This window comes from Myotis yumanensis, unplaced genomic scaffold, assembly GCF_028538775.1.
Source record: "Myotis yumanensis isolate MYYU_CA2020_CCGP unplaced genomic scaffold, mMyoYum1.0.hap1 SCAF_1, whole genome shotgun sequence".
Lineage (NCBI taxonomy): Eukaryota > Metazoa > Chordata > Mammalia > Chiroptera > Vespertilionidae > Myotis > Myotis yumanensis.
The window spans coordinates 209963362-209985617 of record NW_027223752.1 but is presented as its reverse complement, the minus strand read 5'-3'; the positions used below and the strand labels follow the sequence as shown (position 1 = coordinate 209985617).

General features: G+C 38.3%; 1 protein-coding gene across 7 annotated transcripts in view; it reads right to left on the bottom strand.

Annotated features, from left to right (window-relative positions):
• The window catches only part of FRYL (FRY like transcription coactivator), a 204999-nt gene that overhangs the window by 68778 nt on the left and 113965 nt on the right, over positions 1–22256 (bottom strand). For all 7 annotated transcript variants that reach the window (XM_070396963.1, XM_070396929.1, XM_070396939.1 and 4 more), the window contains 14 exons: positions 21642–21749; positions 18981–19218; positions 17921–18106; positions 17357–17443; positions 14903–15171; positions 13912–14107; positions 12974–13098; positions 11234–11291; positions 8073–8164; positions 4088–4260; positions 2398–2558; positions 1726–1836; positions 742–896; positions 299–398 (listed from right to left, as the gene is read on the bottom strand). In XM_070396963.1, coding sequence (XP_070253064.1) covers positions 299–398; positions 742–896; positions 1726–1836; positions 2398–2558; positions 4088–4260; positions 8073–8164; positions 11234–11291; positions 12974–13098; positions 13912–14107; positions 14903–15171; positions 17357–17443; positions 17921–18106; positions 18981–19218; positions 21642–21749 — 2059 coding nt within the window. The remainder of the gene's footprint in view (positions 1–298; positions 399–741; positions 897–1725; positions 1837–2397; positions 2559–4087; positions 4261–8072; positions 8165–11233; positions 11292–12973; positions 13099–13911; positions 14108–14902; positions 15172–17356; positions 17444–17920; positions 18107–18980; positions 19219–21641; positions 21750–22256) is intronic.

Genomic DNA, 22256 nt, shown 5'->3' with positions numbered 1-22256 from the left:
AAATTCAACTCAGTCTTATCTGAACAGAAATAGTTATACACATACATAGGCCCTAACCATTCAATTTTTATCAGCACTGGCACACACACAAGTGTGTGTGGGGTAACATATAATCCCTCTACAACTTAAATGACCCATATTATCTTTGTCTTCTATTTCAAATGATCCTCAGGAATTGATTCTAGAGTTTGCTATTAAAAATTAAGCTGGATATCAGTATACTTTCAAGGCAAGAAGAGACTGATGTGCTTTATTAGGTCTCGAGTAAAAAGATTTTCATTAACATTTGTTTACAAACCTGTAAGAGTTGCATAGCAACTTCATAGATACTTCGAGAAGAATCAGCTGCTTTAAACAGTATCAGATTTAGGAGCATCACTGTGTCACACTGATAATCCCTAGGGACAAATTTCACAAGTTAGGAACGTAATATTTAGAGGCCTTCACACAAGCTAATACATATGGTTTACCAGGGCCAGAAGGCAGGCACGCAGCAGCCAAGCCCAAGAGGTGACTGGGTGGTTATTGTGTTTTTTTTGTTTTTTGTTTTTTTTAAGGTTAAAAGGTAAAACAACAAATGCATGATGATCATTATCCTTATTTTGGATAATTTCTGATAGAGCTTAAGAAAATACTGGCTTCTGAATTCAAATGGAAATATTTCTAAATTAGTATTTCTGAATTCAAATGGAAGTATTTTCTTAAGAAAAACTAAATTGTAAAAAACAGGCCTGGGAGTACCTGTTCTGGAAAACGTTAGCGATGGCCTTAAAGCAGCCGGCAGCCACCCTCCTGGAGCCCGTGTAACACCGATCCACTGCCCAGTACATCAGGTTGCTCTGGTCCGGGTTCAGCTCCAGCAGTAATGTCACTGCTTCACAGCCCAACTGATGAACCTACGGAAAGGTCACAAAATCGCCCAGGACAGAGAGAGTCGTATACGATTCAACTGTCCGCTTCTCTGCATTTTACTAAAACATCACGCATGTACTTATTGCATTTAACACAAAACTCAGTCTCTTTTCTTCCAACTCCTTCTCATTTTACTCAGCCACTAGAAAAAGCGACCTGGATCCATTAACCGTGGACTCTGGCATGTTCCCAAGATGCTGAGCAGGACAGCTCCCTCCTCCCACAGAGCCCCAGAGGCCATGGGTGACCATGGGCAGTGCTGCAGCGCTGTCAGCAAAGTGAGCTATTACCCTCCCCAGTTATTTTTATCAAGCATTATTCTTGTTTTTAATAACCCAATAGAAAAATTATTCGGAGGGGAAAATACCTAAGTTCTGTCTTAAACTGTGACGCCTGTGCGCGCGTGCTATGAGAGTGCGAAGGGCACAGGGTCCAGAGGGCAAGAAAGAATGATTAACTGGAGGGTGGTCAAAAACAAGAAATTAAACACAGCAAATAACATTTCCTCCGTGGCGCTCAATGTGTTCTACATTAATACTTTATTTGTAGACTTAGAACCCTACTGTGAGATGTATACACACTACTGTATTAATCCTGTAACATAAAAGGGAAATGGAAACGAGCAAGGAGTGTGTAATAAATAAGAATTAGAAATTTTAGATGATGGCTTCCTATTCAATTTACAGAATATGTTTTCTGCATGTAATTCTAACCTATCTTATTTTAAAAACGACTTGTTTTTAGTGGGCCATACGATAATTCCAGATAACGCAATGACAATTATGAAATGTTAAGGGCATTACCGATAATTACCTTTTTGTCCAGAGAGTCCAAAATGTTATCCAACCATTTGTACAAATAGCCATCTGATGAGAGTCCTACATTATCTGCAACAGGGCCACAACATAGCACAGCAGACATAGCCTTCAAACAATAATATTAGAATTACATTTAAAACATTTCGGAGGTAACGTGTGGTTGTTTAATGAGAAGAGGCAGGCTATTTTCACTCATACTTGTGTAGCTACAACACCTTTCTGTCTTAACAAAGAAAAGCACAATAGCGATTTTTGAAACTAAGTAATTTATTATGAGTAGTAAGTATCATGGTACCAAATTAGACATGGAGTTTGAACAGTAACAGAAAAGAAGCAAAACAAACAAACAAACAAACAAACAAAACAAGCAAGAGAAAGCACTTAAGTAGGGAAAAAAATAGGTATTTCTTTTAGGTGATCCTCAGTTCTTTAAGACAATGGAATTCAAAATTTGGGGTAGATTCTGAAGGCTCTTACATTGTACTGTATTTTATGTATTTAAATAAACTTACAGTACAAAAATACAGCAAGCAAATATATACATTCCAATACTCTCAGGTACTCAGGAGAAGTCCCTACCCTTTTTATAACACTAGACATTGAGAGACAAAAATTTTAACTACACTCCTAACATAAGAAAAAAGCAATCAGATTTCTAAGTAAATACCTTTAGTGCACAGTACTGATGTCTGTTAATTTGCATATTTCGATCACTGTATCTGTCCAGGGGAGTAAACATGATGCTAAAAGGGCCTGCCCAGTGACTGAACAGCATGAACAGACTATGACGAAGGCTCTGCTGAGGGAAAATACTTCTTCTCTGGTGCACTGTAAAGGACACAGACGAAGAAAAAGTCATTTCCATTTCTTTCACTTTAAAGTGCATTTCAACTTGTTTGCTATTCAATACGTAACATTGGAAAACAGAAATGTTTTCATTTTGACGTAACGAAAACCTCTCTAGTGACAAATCGTTTACACAGAGGTGAGTGACAGCCCCGAGGTCACAGCCCGTCACCGGGGCCTGCCTTACGGTGGGAGGGGGCTGGGGGGGGGGGGGCGGGGACGACACGTGCTGCCCCTGGGCTGCTGCTGGCTCCATGGTGAGCTTGGCCAGGGCATTAGCAACACAAACACAACTCTGATCTTGGCTGGTTGGTCTCTCTCAAGAGAGAGCTTTGGACGACAGACGTTATTTTAAAGCTTTGCATGTTTTCAGCGGTGCAGCTGTGTTTATGAAAGAATCCTCACGTAGCCGCTTTATACACAAAACAAATAAAAGGGGGGCTGATCTAAGCACAGTGTGCCGCCTGCATCCAAACCCACTCTGCTGCCTCTTGCTGCCGGCACCAGAGGGAAGACAACATAATCTGAAAACCACCGGTTGAGAGGCAGGCTCTCCAAGGATTCTTTCCATTTTAAAAGCCCATTCTACCAGCTCTCGGCAGCGGTCTGTGTTGAGGAAATGCAACCGTGTCATCACGAATCAATGTGGAAGTTGCAGATAAGTGTTTAGCAATTGATTAAATTATATCTGTACATTAGTGAGCTTCAGGTCAGAAAATTTAGAGGGGGGGGAAAGTGCTCCTTTCCTCTTAAAAGCATCATTTGCCCCAAAAGTTCAAAGTAGGTTTCCTGCACTTGAAAATAATATACCTGGAGAAGTTCGTACAGGACCCTTTTACAAAAACACAACCGTGCTCTTACTTTAAAAGCCAACTGTTCACATATACTTTTTAAGGTAACTTTAATTTTTCCCAGAAACAAAAAGGAACATTTGTATTTACATTGTATGCTAAAGGCTATAGTCACATTTTTGTCTTTCACTTGTAAAATCTTTATAACTTTCTGAAATGAAATTGCATGTATCCATATTCCTAGTGCCTGAACCAGTACCTGGCATATAGTATGTGCTCAATTACAGGCACGTATGTGTTAAATGAGTCATTCAGGGAACACTGTATCCTTGTACTTTATGTCTATGGCCCATATCCTATCCATTATTCAAAAGTATCTCGTTAATTCTATCCTCAATTATCATTTAGGGCATTATGCTTTTGGCTCTTGCATCTAGAACAAGTGTGTCCAAAGAGCTTATTTTATTGATTTTTTTTTTTTTCACATTTCTGCATTGCTGTCTTGAACGTTGAAAATCTATGCTGGGTTGCTTTTTTAAAATTTCTAATCACTGATAGTGATTCAAAAGCAAAACACTCTTGCCATTCAGGGAATACTGACACATTTACCCAGTATGCTCACAAACTGCTTCGTCAACTTAGATTACAGAACCTGAGGGAAAGAATAAATATGGTGGTCCCTTAACATTCAACAGTGGCTTAAGAAACTAAAACTCGTACCTGGAACATTCTGAATGATATTCGCCACTAAGGCACTAAAATGGCATCGTATGTCCTTCAGTGTGTCAGAATCTTTTTCATTTTCCGCTTCCAGGAGTTGTCTAGTTAAATCTACGTACTCCAATAAAGTGTTGTTGAGGAAATGTGTCTCACTATCAAGGCCACCGCTTGCACTGAAAATATTCAAGAAAATAAGTGATAAAGAAAACATGATTTTAAACTATAACTGTAAATCAAAACAAATTCCAAGTAATCAAAATTGGAACTCTGCATGCTCATGGTAGCATGCAACTCAATACACAAAAGTTAAATGAATGTGTGCTTGGCTTACTTAGATATAAAAATAAATGGTGCTTCTTGCAGTTGGCTCCATAGCTCAGGCGTTATGTAAAAATAAAAGGTGCTTCTTAATCAAGGAACTACTACCGCAATTTCTATTATTCAGTCCCATATCTAACTTGAATCAACTATTTTGAGTGCTAAGTGTTATTCCCTCTCCATCAAAATATACAGCTTTCAAAGTAAGGAAATAAGGAGGCATACGGGACAGGGAGGACCAATTTAGAAAGGAAGGAAGAGGAAAGACTAGTTCTACCCAGTCTCATAGTTGCTATGCATATTCATATTATACCTTTAGCACAACTCCAGGACAAGTATTATTTGGGATATAAAAATACAAGGGAATTCAAGTAAGCGCTGGTTTTTAAATCTTCTGTCTAGCCCCATGGGGCTGCCTCGAGAATCTCTGCAATAAGATTCTCTTTGAGGCGAAGGCTCTGGTACCTAGAACCCACTGGGTGGAAGAAGGTCATCTGGTTGGAGTCAGAAGTCTTGGATTCCACTCTTGTTCCATCAGTTATTAAGCCTGAGATTAGTATCTGCTTCAGAGCATTTGACTAGAAATATAACTGACATTATATATGAAAGGCCCAATGAACTATAAGTGCTACATAAATGATTAGCTATGATGTTTACATTTATTTTGGTCAGCTTTTCTGTGTTATACTTGAAAAGTACATCTAAGATATGTGATTTTAAAAATAAAATTATTTTTTACTAGTGAATAGCTTCCAATAAACATCTACATTATAGGGTGGGACAAAAGTAGGTTTTTCAGTTGTTCATATGGAAAACAACACATTGATAAATAATAATACAAGAATAAATTCTATGTTCTGCATATTCACAACTGTTAACCTACTTTGCCCACCCTGTATATTGAATGAATTCATGATGAAAATTTTTCCTTTATTCTGTCAATGAGTGTTTAAATTCCAGGCCATGCCTTATTGGTGAATGAGAAACTAATTTAGCAGATTGCAACCTGGCCCAGAATCCACTGATTTAAAAAATATTCACTGAATTACCTACAATGTACATAGTATCAATTAGGTCAACAAAACAAGTATCTTTGCCTTCTTGATATTGAGAATTCATCTTTTTGACTTAGTCAAGGAAATAAAAAGCCAGTCATACAATAGTGTTATATTCATTTCTCTTAAAAAAAAACAAAAACAAAGCACACAACTATGTTCAAAACCATTACTGCTCAACAATGAGTACAGCTTTCAGTTAAATTTTAAGTAAGCCAACATCTTGCAGTTCCCAAACAGTATCATTCAAAGATTCTTCATTCATTAACATACATTAAAAGCAACCAAAGGAGAAGAAAGATGATTCAGATGTGTATTAGGTTAATTTTATGCATCAAGCCCAGCAAGTTTCAAGTTTACTTTTTTCTAACTTGGACTGCTTTATTTTTGTGGGGGGCAGAAAACAGAATGTTTCTTTTTTCTTTCTTTCCATTTTCTGTAAAAGAATGGTAAACCAAGGGTTTAAATTCTCATTGATTAAAGCTCTATTTTAAAAGCACTTGTCAAAAGCATACTCAGAAATAACCAGGATAAATGCTGAAGTAACAATCCTACACTTGTTTGATTATTAAGACCTTCACAATCTCTTTTGAGTTACCTTTTTTGGGAAATGGTCAGATGCATATTTTCCTCTTTCAACGACCAGGCAACACCATTACCTCCTAAGAAATAGCTATTTCTCAACACTAAGCTGACGAAATTCTCCGCCAGGGGCTGCTCTTAGTGTCCAGATGCCTCTAGACCAGCAACAACCCCAGGCTTTATGTTTTCATAGGTGAGGGGTGAAAACAGTTACAAATTATGTTTGTGGATTTCATATTTCCCCCCAGCAAGATAGATTAACAGTTGAATGGAATAAATATGCAAACTTTATTATGCGGCACCTTTAAATGTGTGATTTTTACAAATCTAGAAGAAATGGATCTTAAAAATGAGGTAAGAGACAGCTGATTCTCACAGCCAGTCGGCCTGGTGGTCAAATCCCTCTAGTATTAACTACAACAATCAAGGCTTAACTAGAACAAGACTGCCCACAAAGACCACTAGGGGGTGCACCAAGAAAGCATAAAAAATGCGGAGACAAAAAAACATGACAGAAATGGAGGATATAGAGCTAAAAAATGCAATTTTGAGGGCTTTCAATAATGTGCTAGAAGCTGCCGATAAACTTGATGAGAGCCTCAAGAAAACTAATGAGACCCTCGATGTTGTGATAAAGAACCAACTAGAAATTAAGCATTCACTGACTGAAATAAAGAATATTATACAGACACCCAACAGCAGACCAGAGGAGCGCAAGAATCAAGTCAAAGATTTGAAATGCGAAGAAGCAAAAAACACCCAACCGGAAAAGCAAAATGAAAAAAGAATCCGAAAATACGAAGATAGTGTAAGGAGCCTCTGGGACAGCTTCAAGCGCACTAATATCAGAATTATAGGGGTGCCAGAAGATAAGAGACAGCAAGATATTGAAAACCTATTTGAAGAAATAATGACAGAAAACTTCCCCCACCTGGTGAAAGAAATGGACTTACAGGTCCAAGAAGCGCAGAGAACCCCAAACAAAAGGAATCCAAAGAGGACCACACCAAGACACATCATCATTAAAATGCCAAGAGCAAAAGACAAAGAGAGACTCTTAAAAGCAGCAAGAGAAAGAAAGTCAATTACCTACAAAGGAGTACCCATACGACTGTCAGCTGATTTCTCAACAGAAACTTTGCAGGCCAGAAGGAAATGGCAAGAAATATTCAAAGTGATGAATGCCAAGAACCTACAACCAAGATTACTTTATCCAGCAAAGCTATCATTCAGAATTGAAGGTCAGATAAAGAGCTTCACAGATAAGGAAAAGCTAAAGGAGTTCATCACCACTAAACCAGTATTATACAAAATGCTGAAAGGTATCCTTTAAGAAAAGGAAGAAGAAGAAAAAGGTAAAGATACAAATTGTGAACAACAAACATGCATCTATCAACAAGTGAATCTAAGAATCAAGTGAATAAATAATCTGATGTACAGAAAAAAAAAAAAAAAAAAAAATGAGGTAAGAAATAGTTAAATCATGCCGAACCGGTTTGGCTCAGTGGATAGAGCATCGGCCTGCGGACTCAAGGGTCCCGGGTTCGATTCCGGTCAAGGGCATGTACCCTGGTTGCGGGCACATCCCCAGTGGGGGGCGTGCAGGAGGCAGCTGATCGATCTCTCTCATCAATGTTTCTAACTCTCTATCCCTCTCCCTTCTTCTCTGTAAAAAATCAATAAAATATATTAAAAAAAAAAAAAAGAAATAGTTAAATCAGTAATAATAATAAAAAAGAGGCTATTACCCACTTGCCTGGGTTACTAGATTCCAACAAATATCAAAATCATAAGAACATTATATCTAATTTTTACATCAAAGCAAACTAGCGCTAATGTTAGATTTCGAAATACATTTTTTAGCCATTAGCTAATTTCTTGGATGCAGCTTTGACTTTGGTAAGTAATGTTCACAAGTAATGCAGACAGGGGTTTTTGGGTGCAAAGGTGTTTTTCTGTTAGGTTTCATGAGAGAAAAAATATGTTCCCTAATTATTTCAAAGTTTAAAAGAGCAAAATCCGGCACTGACCTGTGACTAATGACACCAGCATCTGCCAGCAGTTCGAATATTCGTACCAGCTGTACTCGTAGAATGTCTCGACGCCTGCGCCGTTTCATATTCTATTCCAAGGATACAAAGATATCAATTAAAAATCCTTCAGGGAAATTTATCAAAAACCTTGCAAAGGTGTGACTTGCAAAGAATACTGCGAATTCCTTAGAGCAGCGGTTCTCAACCTGTGGGTAGCAACCCCTTTGGGGGTCGAACGACCCTTTCATAGGGGCCGCCTAAGGCCATCGGAAAACACATATATAATTACATATTGTTTTTGTGATCAATCACTATGCTTTAATTATGTTCAATTTGTAACAATGAAATTGGGGGTCACCACAACATGAGGAACTGTATTAAAGGGTCGCGGCATTAGGAAGGTTGAGAACCACTGCCTTAGAGCTTTGTGGCTTACTGAAGTTCTGTTGGTTGTGTTAATACAGATTTAAAGCTCTCTGGTAGCTACTGCACCAAAGAGATATGTGTAGATAGTTTGAAATTAATGAGCAAATAAAATCACGTGACATTTTCCACGGTGATTGATACCCCTTGTATGGGGAGGAAAATAAAAATTCTACCGTTACTTTTAGGTGATTTACCAACCTGACTGAAGAACTGAAGCTTTTAGTTAAACTGTTCTCTTTGACAAAGAATCCCTAAGATACTCCCCCAAATAGGACAGCAGGGCAGGGAAAACATCACAGGAGGGACAGAAGAGTCCTCTGATTTTGGTCATGCCTACGTTTTCCATTTTAACATTGAATTTTGACACACAAAAAATAAATACAAGAACAACAGAATAAAACTGTCTTTAATCATTCTGATATGAGTAAATGTTTTGTCTGATTAGGGTTGAAGTACTCATGCTGAGAGTAACAGGTGCAACACCTCAACCTGAGTCAGCTTCTAAGGGGAACAGCACTAGGACGGAGCTATCTTACTCCTTTCCTTGGATTATTCGGTTATAATGTAATCTGTATAATACAGAGCGATTAACAACATAGTTATTAACCTTACACTTTTATGTCCACACACTAGTTTTTTTGTCTTTCAGAATACATAAATATTCAAGCCAGGTTAAAAAAAGAAGTATTTTAGCTCTTTATGAAGTTTCCAGCAATTCACTCATATTGACCAGGATGGCTTCTTAACAGTCTTTGAAAATTTCTGCAAAGTTTTAGTTGATCGGCTTTTATTTATTTTGTCTCCATAGAAAGACTGTGAACCTAAAGCTCTGAAAATATATCTTACATTCAAGGTACATCACTGTACATATCTATTTACTTGCTATGATGACTCCCCCCCCCCCGAAATGTAATATAAATACTTATACTTAATTTTGTTTCTGATTTCACTTCCCCCTAATAAGTCATTCTGAAACAAAAACGGATTAATTACAAAACGGGAATATTGTCACTACTCTCTACAGCAAGCATGTCAAACTCACGGCCTGCGGGCCCACAACAAATATTTTTGCAGCCCAGCCAATATAACGGTATGTAAGAAACGTTTTCATAAAAATTTCATAGCTTAATTTTTATAATATCCTGTTATACATAATTATGAATAACAAACTACAACATTAGTTAATGACTGATTACTATAATCGTGTTGCATTCATTTCCCTTATGCGCCTTACGCACAGGAACACCAGTTCTCTCCACTAATACCAGCAGCGGATATTTTAGCAGCCGATTGCCACGTCATTAGTCTTGGACTGACTTGTTTGGTGTGTGCAACAGGAAATATTTCGCTTTCGGAGAACAAGAAAAATAGGTTTATTTGCATTATGCTTATTAATTTGTGCAGTTATTCAGTGTCTGGTAAGTTAATGTTCAAGAAAAAATATTAATTTTTATTAAAATGTTCTATTATTTTATGTTAACGATTACTCATTTATTTCAGCCCTTTGTATTCAGCATGTCTCTATCAAAATAAACCTACGTTTCTATGAAAATTGAAGCTTTTGTTTTTGTGTGGCCCCCATTAACTTAAACCTTGTTTATTTGGCCTGTGTCAGCCTTTGAGTTTGACATGCTTGCTCTACAGGGCTGGATGCTGTTTTAAAGTCTCTAGCAGAGTAGCTCTTCTCACCATCTTCCTCTTAAATTCCTCTGTGACTCTCCAATGTTAATAACACGGATACTCAGTGCTCTATACCAGACTCAACAGAGATACTTAAAAAACAGTTTCTGGGCTCCACTCTAGAAATGCTCCTTCAATAGGCCCAGAAACCTGTATTTTCAGCAGGCTCTCCAGGCATTTCTCAGATGCCAGTGTCCTATGGGGACCACTGGTCTGCCGGATACAGCTGAACCAGGAGCCCCTCCCGTCTTCCTCTCTAGCATAATCAGTCCCTTTCCCCCTTATATAATGACACAAAAGAGCCTGCAATGGCCAGATTCTTTTATGAAGTTTGGAAATGTTGTTCTTCTGCCTAGAATGTCTTTCCCTTGCTTGTCCACTGGGGAACATACTTCAAAATTCACCTCCAGTATCAGTGCTTCATCCATAATGCCTTCCCTTCCTCCACAGGCAGAGCCGAAGGCTTTCTTCGCCGTAGCTGTATGGCCCCTTATCTATGGCTTTATCCCAGTGTGCAACACATTGTTACAATTATGGTTCACACGTGTCTGTTCCACTGGACCTATGGTTTCTATAAGTGGCTCAGAACCTGACACACATCTTTATATTTGGGGATCTAGGCCAGGGATTGGCAAAATATGACACTTAGGCCAAATTTGGCCTGTTGCTGTAAATAAAGTTTTATTGGAATATGACCACACCCACTTGTTTAGTAGTCTATGCAGCAAAACTGAGTAGTTGCAACAGTGACAGCATGACCAGAAAAGCTGAAAATATTTACTATCTGGCCCTTTACAACAAAGGTTTGCTGACCCTGCTCTAGACTCCAACTGTCCTCACTTCAGCTAGAGGAATTTGTTTCTGCATAAGGTCTCCTGTGTGGGAAGAAAGAGGTCTGTATATTAAAAAAAAAAAAAGGGTTGAAAACTACAGTAGCCAATCTTTTATTTATTTACTTCTGAATTTCTAACTTTGGTATAATGTGTAAAATACAGAAGACAAATAAGTGTTTGCCAAACAAATATTTAATAATAGAAAACTACACAGTTTACCTCTGGCCTTCTTTCGAGTGCTTCTTTAATTATGGGATGCAATTCCTCTATCAGTTCCCTAGAAGAAAAATGATATACATTCTTTCAATTAATAGCTGAACAGATATGACCTGACGTGCAAATATGTAAATATTAATATATTGAGGTAAATAGACCACAGTTAACCCTAATCCTACTGTTTAAAACACAATTTTTATTGTTTTGGTTATAAAACAAATCTGTATATTGTAGAATGTTAGAAAAGCAGAAAAAATGGTATAGGCCACTTATCTGAATTTATAGAAGTAAGTACTGTCAACATTTCTGTTCAATCATTTTGCAGCCCACATACATTTCACATAGTTGAAACCCTATCATATATTATATGATGGTATCCTTTTTTTTTCTTTACTTAGTACTAGCATAAAGACTGTTATATGCAATTAATCAATTCACAGTATTCTATTATAGGGTGGAAATCATACTTTTCCTTAACATTTCATATATTACTGATGCATTAAATTTGATGCAATTTCTGTTATTATAAATACTGCCTCAGTAAACATCTTTGTACATTAACCTTTGCCTTTATTTCTGATTATTTCCTTAGAATTAATTCTTACAAATGGAATTAATGGGTCAAATGGTATAAACTTCATGAACATGATAATTTTATCTTTACTTATGTTCTGATTTAAAATGAAAAATGTGGTTGTTATAGAAAATTGGGAAAACAGAAAAAGCAGCAGAAGAAAATAAAACCCATCCACAATTTTATCATCTATAGCAGGGGTCCTCAAACTACGGCCCGCAGGCCACATGCAAATACAAATATTGTATTTGTTCCCGTTTTGTTTTTTTACTTCAAAATAAGATATGTGCAGTGTGCATAGGAATTTGTTCATAGTTTTTTTAAAACTATAGTCTGGCCCTCCAACGGCCTGAGGGACAGTGAACTGGCCCCCTGTTTAAAAAGTTTGAGGACCTCTGATCTATAGAAACTACCACAGACAAAGTATTTGCCTCAGATCTGTTTCAATTTATGGGATTTTGATTTTTAAGAAGCTGAGATAATTTTTATATCCCATTTTTTTGCTACTAGCACCACTTGTCATAAAATAATCTTCCAAAATTTCTTTTAATGAATGCTATTCCCGCACCTCACATATTACAATTTAGTTTCTATTGTGCATATCATCTTGGAGGCAAAACATCAAATACTACCTCATATCACTGGAGGATAATCTCAAAACAATAAATCCAGAGCCTAGAAGGTAATAACAAAGCAGAACTTTGGGCAAAAATGATGGATTTGCTTCATTTATATAAAAAAAAACATCAAGAATTATGTAAAATGTGTGTGTCAATATTACTTTTAAAAGTAATTCAATTCTCTTAAGAGGGGGAGAAAACTATAGTTTTAACCAATAGAATGAGATTATAAATTAGTAGAATCACTGTGTAAATAAATTCGGTAGGAATTTTAAGATTTAAACAGAATTTTATTTCCGAAACATATTTATACATAGTAAATATTTGATTTTCATAATCATTCTGTGAAGTAAGGTAAAATCTTATTTCCTCAATCAAAATGGGGAAGTAAAGGCTCAAATAAATTAAGTGACCTGTTAAATGTTACATGGCCAGTTAACCAGTAAAAGGACTGGTAAGTGGCTCTCCTGATAAGTACTCCACTGCCCCCTCTCTCCCTGCAGTCACATTTACATTTAGTGCAAGGAGAAAACATACACAGATAATTACCTAAAAGCTCCTGGGTTGGTCCTGCCAAGACCTAGAACAAGGGACTCTGTGATTTCCATGCTCTCAGAGCGCATCATTGGAACTATGTGCTTAAACAAGGATGAAGGGGATGGGATTCCAATAATCTGGAAAAAAAAAAGTATTTATAGCACCTGCTAATGATAGTATATCCAACTAAATAATTTCACATTTCAACACTATTTGGCCAAGGACAACGGATAAGTAAAATTTCAGAATGAATAGGGCTTCAAAATTCACCTGTGGTGCACATACCTAAACATCTACACACTTTATGCAACGATTCACTGCAAGTTCATTATCGGAACTGGGCTTTGTGGGTCTCTCAGGGTCTCACCATCAGGTAACAGGCTGACTCCCTCCCTCACATAGCCTGTGTTTTTTGTTCCAAAAATGAGTGGAACAAAATTATTTCTAAAAGAGTCATTGGTGTTGAAGTGGACCGCCAAGTGTTATGTTTTCTCAATTTCCTCAGCCACCTCATAATATTTTTTTGTCATATCATGAAGACTAGATAACTGTTCTTGTCAAGTGTCATTTATATCACTACATAATTTAGGGAAATTAAAAGTATATTTAATCATTTAAATCATTCCTTTTGGATACTAAGAAGTGTGAAAACTATAGAAAATGAAAGGGAAAACAGGGATGAAAACGACTTCAAAAATATCCATTCTGATGAATTTAATGAGTATGGCCCTTTTTTCCATAAAGAAAAACTACATTTAGTTTTTTATTCCAACTAGGACGCCATAAAAGCAATACTGGGATTTCTTGAACTCTCTCTCTCTCTCTTTTTTAATTATCAGTGCAAGTAACAAATACACTTTTTCAAGCAACTTAGTTTATGGTCCTGGAAAAGAAAGTTTAACACATGACTTCTGTGGCACCTGGTGCACGGGCGGACCTGGCAAGCTTACTTTGGAGTCGATGCTATAGCCGCTGTCGGGGGTGGACGCCAGCGTCTCGGGAGGAGAGCACCTCACGGACCCTGCAGACGGAGACGCTGACGTGGACGTGGCTGCGCTGCAGCACAGGAGCAGGTAATTCCTCCACAGGCCGACGTACGAGTCACTGCTTGTGGTCATATTCACTTTCTTAGCATTGATGGGGCTACTGAGGAAAAAAACAAAAAACAAACAAACGAAAATAAAACAGATAAATAACAACATATTTTGAAATTTTTTAAGAAAACTAATGCTAGGGTCAATGAAGGTGAGTAAAGCACATCTACAAGTTCATTAATTCATCCACACTGTCTTAGCATGCTAGAGAATGTTCAGAGCACCCGTGACAGCAGCAAAACAAAAACCTGAAACACCCATTACCAACGTGTTTGCTGGAGGAGATACACAATAAAGAAACAAATAAAGCGTCAGGCCCTAGCTGGTTTGGGTCAGTGGATAGAGCGTCGGCCTGCAGATCAATGGGTCCCGGGTTTGATTCTGGTCAAGAGCACGTACCTTGGTTGCACGCCCCTCCCCACCTGGGCCCTGGTCAGGGAGCATGCAGGAGGCAACCAATCGATGTGTTTTTCTCACATCGATGTTTCTCTCTGTCTTTCCCTCTCCTTCCCACTTTGTCTAAAAATCAATGGAAAAGTATTCTCAGGTGAGATTTAAAAAACGAAACAAAACAAAAAAACAATGTCAGATGGTGCTAAGTTTAATGTCGAAAAATAGAGCAAATGGTGAGATAGAAGTGGTGGTAGAAGAGGGACTAATAATTTAAAATATGGTAACTAGGGGATACTTGAATAAGGTAGGGTCATAAACGTTACACAAGGTGAAAAGTGTCGATCATCATTAAAACAAACAAAAAAACAAAACACCCAATACACAATACCTGAGAATCTACATAGGTACATAATTAGCATAAATATACAGAAATACCAAAAACATATACACTTACTTTATATCAACCTGCGGGGACAACAACTGAAGTCTTGTGTATGCAAACATCCAAGCATAGCTCACAGCTGTAGAGCAGTGTTTGGGAAGGTTTTCTTGCTTTAAAAAACTGGAGAGACTTATAATCCATGGGTCTTGGCCTTGGGTCACGTGTGCAAATATCCATATGTGTGATGGACTAATGACATCAAACTGGTGGCTGATAGGAGAAGAATTCCATTCTGCTAATGTTTGTAAATCTATCGAGCTAGGGCAATACAGCAAAGTAGTCTAGGGAGAGAGAAAACGTTGATTACTGCACACTTCATGACTGAAGTTCTGCCACAGGAACTGCTTTCAACTACAAGTGGCCTGCTGCTAGTTTCAAGAACAGAGGTTCTAAAGCAGGTTAATATGAGCTCCAAGATGGGCGTAAGAGAGTAGTGAATTCCTGAAACTGGACTTAAGGGTTTGTGTGCATGTGCCTACATGTGTTTTTCTGGAGAGAGATTCCATAGATTTCATTATTCTCGAAAGAATCTATAAAACCAAAAGGCTGAGGACCACTACTTACATAATTCATATATGACTATGCATTTTTTGTGGGCGCACTGCAGCAGCTAGAGAGCCCCAAAACAAACTGTTAACTTTCATGCGGATGTGCTCTACAGATTAAGTGGAACAGACTGGGAAATGGGCTCCTCTCCAGAGGTGTATATCCTATCTAATAAAAGAGTAACATGCAAATTGACCATCACTCCAACACAAAGATGGCTGCCCCCATGTGGACACAACATGGCGGCCACAGATGGCTGGCAGGGGAGGACAGTTGAGGGGAACCAGGCCGGCAGGGGAGGGCAGTTGGGGGGGACCAGGCCTGCAGGGGAGGGCAGTTAGGAGTGACTGGGCCGGCAGGGGAGGGCAGTTGGGGGGAATCGGGCCTGCAGGGGAGGGCAGTTAGGGGCGACCAGGCTGGCAGGGGAGGGCAGTTGGGGGCAATCGGGCTGGCAGGGGAGCAGTTAGGCATTGATCAGGCTGGCAGGGGGTGATCAGGCTGACAGGCAGGCGAGCGTTTGGGAGCCAGCAGTCCCGATTGTAAGAGGGATCTCCGACTGCCCGTTTAGGCCTGATCCCATCAGGGTCCCAGATTGGAGAGGGTGAATTTCGTGCACCGGGCCTCTAGTTCATAAATATTTGCTCAGTAATATTCTGGGATCTTATACTGAAGAGAAAGATTTACCTTCAGAACAAATTATACGTCATTCAAACAAAAATGGAGCCTTAAGCTGAACAGAGACTCAATTTACTCCATCATTCAACTGATATTTATAAAGCACCCACTAAGAGCCAGGCACTGCGTTAGGCACTAAAAGAGAGCCATCCACTACTCTTTTTGTCAGCATAATTCAGGTTAATCATCTAAAACAGAATTCTTGAAACTGTACAGATTTATAACCATCTCTTATATTTATGAAGTTTTCTTATTATCTCCTTTGGTTACACATAATCCATGAGTTGTAAAAACCAAGTGTTACACAGAAAGCACATAAACCTCTGGTCGGTTCATGCATTCCAAAACAGGAATTAAAAGAATGTTAGGTAGTAAAGTCTGATAGTTACTCTTACATCAATCTTGAAATCTTAATATATGACTTTTTTTAAAAATTCAAACTCAACTAAGCAAGTCTGCACACGTTTTCTTAGTAATGTAAAAAATAGTTTTTTCTTCATTTTAGTGAGTCAAATTACAGTATGACTGGCATAAAATATTACACTGCATTTAAACTTATGTGGCAAAGTAAACAAATACATTTATTGAAGATAGAGTGCAATTTTTTGCTACAAATTTCAACAAAATTTTCCATAGTAATTTAACCAGTATATATATATAAAGTATTATATGCCATAATAAATAGCAAAAAAAAAAACAAATAGTTAACAGTAACATTAGGTTTAAGAGGAACTTCTTAGATAAAAAAAACTGGAATTTTACAAAGATAAAATATTTTTATTGCTATGGGGAAGTATACTAACCATAGAAATAAACCACTGCAACTTTTTTATTGTGTGCCACTTTTTAAAAAGTATTTTTAATTTTTAAAGTACAGTTTTCAAAAATACTTTCTAATGCAGTGGTTCTCAACCTGTGGGTCGCGACCCCTCTGGCAGTCGAACGACCCTTTCACAGGGGTCGCCTAAGACCATCCTGCATATCAGATATTTCCATTACGATTCATAACAGTAGCAACATTACAGTTATGAAGTAGCAACGAAAATAATTTTATGGTTGGGTCACAACACGAGGAACTGTATTTAAAGGGCCAGAAGGTTGAGAACCACTGTTCTAATGCATTACATTTGTAAAGAAAATTCATGTATATATGTGACTTAGGTTCTAAAACAAGACTGAACAGCATTCGTTCATTACAATCACTGCACTGCAGTACATTACAGTTACAGAAATCACTACAGTTACCTGATCGGCCCCCGTGAGATGTATGAAGCTCTCAAGAATGGATGGGCTCAGCCTGTCCATCACATCTATGGCTAATTCATCATCGCCCTATAAAAAAGACAACATATGTCTAAAACAATTTAAATATGTTTTTATTGATTTCAGAGAGAGGAAGGGAGAGGGAGAGGGAGGTAGGAGCGTCGATAGGAGAGAAACATCAATCGGCTGCCTCCTGCACGCCCGCTCCTGGGGATGGAACAGGAAACCTGGGCATGTGCCCTGATCAGAAATTGAACCATGACCTGCTGGTTCATGGGACGATGATCAACCAACTGAGCCACACGGGCCAGGAGAAATTTAAGAATGTTTTAGAAAAGTAGCCAAATTTAAATAAATATTCACATTCACTTTAGCACTACTGGTTACAAATGGAATTGAGGTGGGTTAGTTAAGACCCTGTCAAAAAGACTTTGTTATGGAGTAAGTTATACTTGCATGATAGTAACAGAAATGTAATAAAGATGGACAGAAGGATAGTTTTTTAGTATTTTCATTAGGGAAGTAAATGAAACATCTAAATCTTACCTTGGGTATTTCCAAAAGTGCAAATAAAGCCCGTATTTCTCTAAGGACACTGACGGCCAATCTCCTCGTGGCAGGCCGGCTGCTACAGAGAATGACGAGAGCAAACCCTTCGACCACATGGAACACACTGGGATACGGGCTCCTTTCCAGAGGAGGGGGGTGGGGAGCGCCATTAGCTAGACCATGCTTCAAAAAGAAACAGAAGTTAAAAAATGAAGCTTCAAAATGCACTTATAGACATTCTAGTAGAACAACTAAGAGTAAAGTACATCATAGAAATTAAGGCTACAAGCCTGTCTCAGCTCAAGCAATTTCAATCATCCTGAACTGATAAACATGTAATAGTGTACACAGTGGAGGAAGAAGCACTGACTGGTCACTGGCAGTCTAAACAAGCATTCCGTACCTCACCTCGATCATTCAGTGGCTACTTTGTCACCTTGGAGCTGACACTATTAGTCACTCTTGGGCTGACATTTCTACGTGGAGTGTGAGGGGACTGGACTGTATCCTTTGTACTCAGAGCCGAGGCCCAGCCGCGGTTATCACCTGGGAACTTGTTAGAAATGGATTCTCAGGCCCCTGGTGATTTATATGCTCATTAAAGGCTGGGAAGCTGGGTTGGCTTATGATCCAGTTCTAAAATTCCAAGGTTCTATGACTTACACATTATCATAAATCAGTAATTTGGGCACCTTTCATGGTTAAGAAGGACACAAGCTGTGTATGAGAAACAGGGACTGGTGCCAAGGACAAAACAATCAAATAACTCAAATGAAAGGCTACCCATGTTTTTATTGCACCAGCTTTAAATATATTGGAAGCAACCTAAATCTGAACTAGAATCGCCTCTACTACCTAGGTCCATACAAAACTCACTGTTATCAAAGGAAGAAGGTTAGACACGAAAGATGATATATTCAAGATATGAACTACAGGAAAACTCAGTTTCAGGAGTTATAAACACTTTGAAAATGAATAAAGTGAATAAAACATTTAGGGTTTGATACATTAACACCACTGATCACATTCCAAGGGACCACACAAAAGAATACGATACCTGTGAGTCCTGGTTTTTGTTATGCATTTGGGTTGCCTGTTTCCACTGGTTTATTAATTGTACCAACATCTTTACAGCATTATCAAGAAGTGTGGGATGGACGTCAGTCACTTCACGGACAACGAAATAGACAAATCCTGAAAGCACGTCCTCCCGCCAATCTGGAAAATCGAGCACGAGAGCCTGCAGGGTATTGAACGCGAGGGCGCGCAGCTCTTCATCCATGTGAACCGTGAGCCTGCCGGGAACAAAGGTCCGTCAGCAAACCCCCAACCTTCCAAGGCGTTTTATCACCTGCATCTTAAAACGAAGAGCTTGGTGAACATGGCCTCTTAACTGGTTTGCATGAAGTATGAAGAGAGAAACCAACGTTCACTTTTTGTGTTATATCCATTCCCATGCTAGCCTATATTCATTTGTTTAAATTCACGTATCAACCTACTAATACTAGCTGGTATTTTTACTATAACTCAGAATAATGTTGATCATAATGCAAATGCCATACTTAGGAAAATACAGATTGCCATATCAGCATTATATTTAAAAATCCTTCAATTCTTAAAATACAATGTTATCCTCTAATCAATCAATAATTAAATGCAATCATATAATGTCTTAGCGCCATCTCACATTCATTCAGTCCTTTACTATCACTGGGAAGAACATGATTTACCTCTATCATTCCTTTCATGCTGCTGAGGTTATTGTTAAATATAAGATGGCTAGTTGTAAGAAAGGAAATAGAACAAAAAAAGATGGAATCAATTTAACAGAAATATTTTTTGAAGGTGAGAATGAGCATACATTTAGTAGTAACCTCATAAATGTAGTATACCCGAAAAAATAAAACATTTTCAAACTAACACCTAAAGACAGTGTTAAGGCTAAACAAATCAGAGGAGAGGCTATATAAAATTGCCTTTTAAAGACATCAAAACCATATGGGGACATGAACATGATGAAGTTAAAGGATTATAACAGAACATAAAGAGAATGATTATAAAAACACACACAGAAAAGATGGCTGCAGTACATAACATCATATGAGTATGTTTCTGATTTGGGCCTGAGGAGGATTGTTTAGATACTATCAAGACAAAGGCATCAGAGTTAGAAACAGCCTGAATGAAAAAGCAGGTGACATTTAAAAATATGCCCCAATGACATGCTTGGGAAGTGGGATGCTGGCGTTACCCTCAGTGACAGAGGAGGAAAGCTGGGTAGTTTTGGTGAAAGGAGGGAACAACCTTCACCCTGCTGAACCAGGCCTGGCCTTCACTAAGCCAGCCTGCAGTGACAATGAGACTGAAGGGGAAATGCACCACAGCGAGACCGACGTGGGAGTCAGCCCAGGACAGCAGCAGTGGCGGCAGCTCATCAGAAGTGTCACACAGAGCCAGCTTAAGGGTCTCGAGCCCGGTGCTGTGTCTGATAGTGGCACCCAGGGAGGTAACTGTGGGAGAGGAGAGTGACTGACTCTATGATGCCGACTTTAAAGGTTATTTCAACATCCCTTAATCCACGAGTGTGTACATGTCATCTGACACCTACCTCAGTGACTCAGGGTATAGATGCATGAGGAGAACAGCAATGCAGCCTGGCTAATTTAAGGCAGGGGACGTCATGCACTTGCCTGGGAGCCAGCATACAGGCCTACACATTTACCATGCATCTTGACTTGTTGGACTGCTTGCTTCATTTATAAGTACACAAGATCTGGACATCACAATTGCAAATAAGAGGAATAAGGGAGAAAATAGACCAGATCCTAGAAGCTTTCTTTCTGCTGAAGTAAATGAATCAGTAAGTAAACGTCATAGGGGAAAAAGCAAAGGAAACAGGAAAGCAAACTGTCATTCGTTGCTCAGACATTTGCTCCTGCACTAGATGCCGCATCGCTGCCGATTATAGAAGCACTTTCACTCTGGTGGGCGCCCACTGGGACACTCAGCTCTCTCTTTACAGGCTGGCTTCAGCTGCTTCTGAGCTACGAAGGCAGAGACAAGCGGTTGTGACAGAGATCACAAGATCTGCAAACCCTAAAAGATTCACGATCGAACCCCTCATCTAGGGAATTCTTAGCTACATCAACAAAGCAGGTTTTCAACAGGCCACCACCTCAACTTAGAATTAGTTCTGAAAGCTAATATATAAGTTTGGTTCACGTTATTTGCTTATTTTTTAGATCCATGCCATGCTAACAGAGCAAAGGGAAAACAAAACTTCAACCCTGTGGGCAATGCAATAGAAGAAACAAGTGAAAATGAGACTTGGCCACCACCCTGGGTGCCAAAGAAATGATGGTAGGAGTTAACAAAAAATTAGTTGCCTAATCCGTATCATCATACACCCATAACACCCATGTTAAGGGATAACGTGTTTTATAAATCCCAGGAAATACTTACTGCCAGATAGAAAGTGAAGGAGTTGAAAAATGGGCTTTGTAAGGGAATATAAAAGAACTTTAAAAGTTAAACACGAATGGGGAGAACATGTTTAACAAAACATGAAAGACAAAGTGGGAGTTTAGAAAGTAAATCAAACAAAGGATTAAATGTCTGTATCATTAGCTTTTAGTGATAATAGTAACAGGGCTGGTTTGAGATTTAAAGGGATCAAAAGAGATACAAGTCAGCATAGCAAACAGTGACTCCTCTTTACCTTGCTAACAGTTCGATGAGGTCAGTTCTGCTCATACCGTCAGGAATCAATCTTGGAATAGCAGCAATACAAGTTCTAAACAAATCAATTTTGGGTTTTCTTTCCCCCCTGAAAAATATGTCACAACAGGACTTAAGTATATTACATATGCTGGGAAATGGAAGCAAAGTTGGAAAAATAATTACAGAAAACAGGAGCCCACCCCAGAAAGTTTAATATAAAAAAGAGCACACATACATTCAGTAAATAATTATTAGTTTATAAATGAACAAAAGAATACAGATAATTCTAGGAAAAACACAGTAAACAGAAAAGGTTTTCAGTAATTGTAAAATAAGCATAGGAACGATTTGGTTTAAATAATGAATATACATTACACTGTTTTTAATACAATTATTTTAAATTAATAAATTTTAATTAAATATAATTTAATATTGAATCTTTAGTAAATAACTATCATACAATAATACTGATATTAAATAATCAGACATTGGTTATGTGGGAGCCTACAAAATTAACAAAAAAGTTTTATTTAATATACTTTACTAACAAGGTTCTTAGAAAACAGACTTTCTCATATACCACTGTTGCTATGGTTTATTCTTGTCTTTTTTT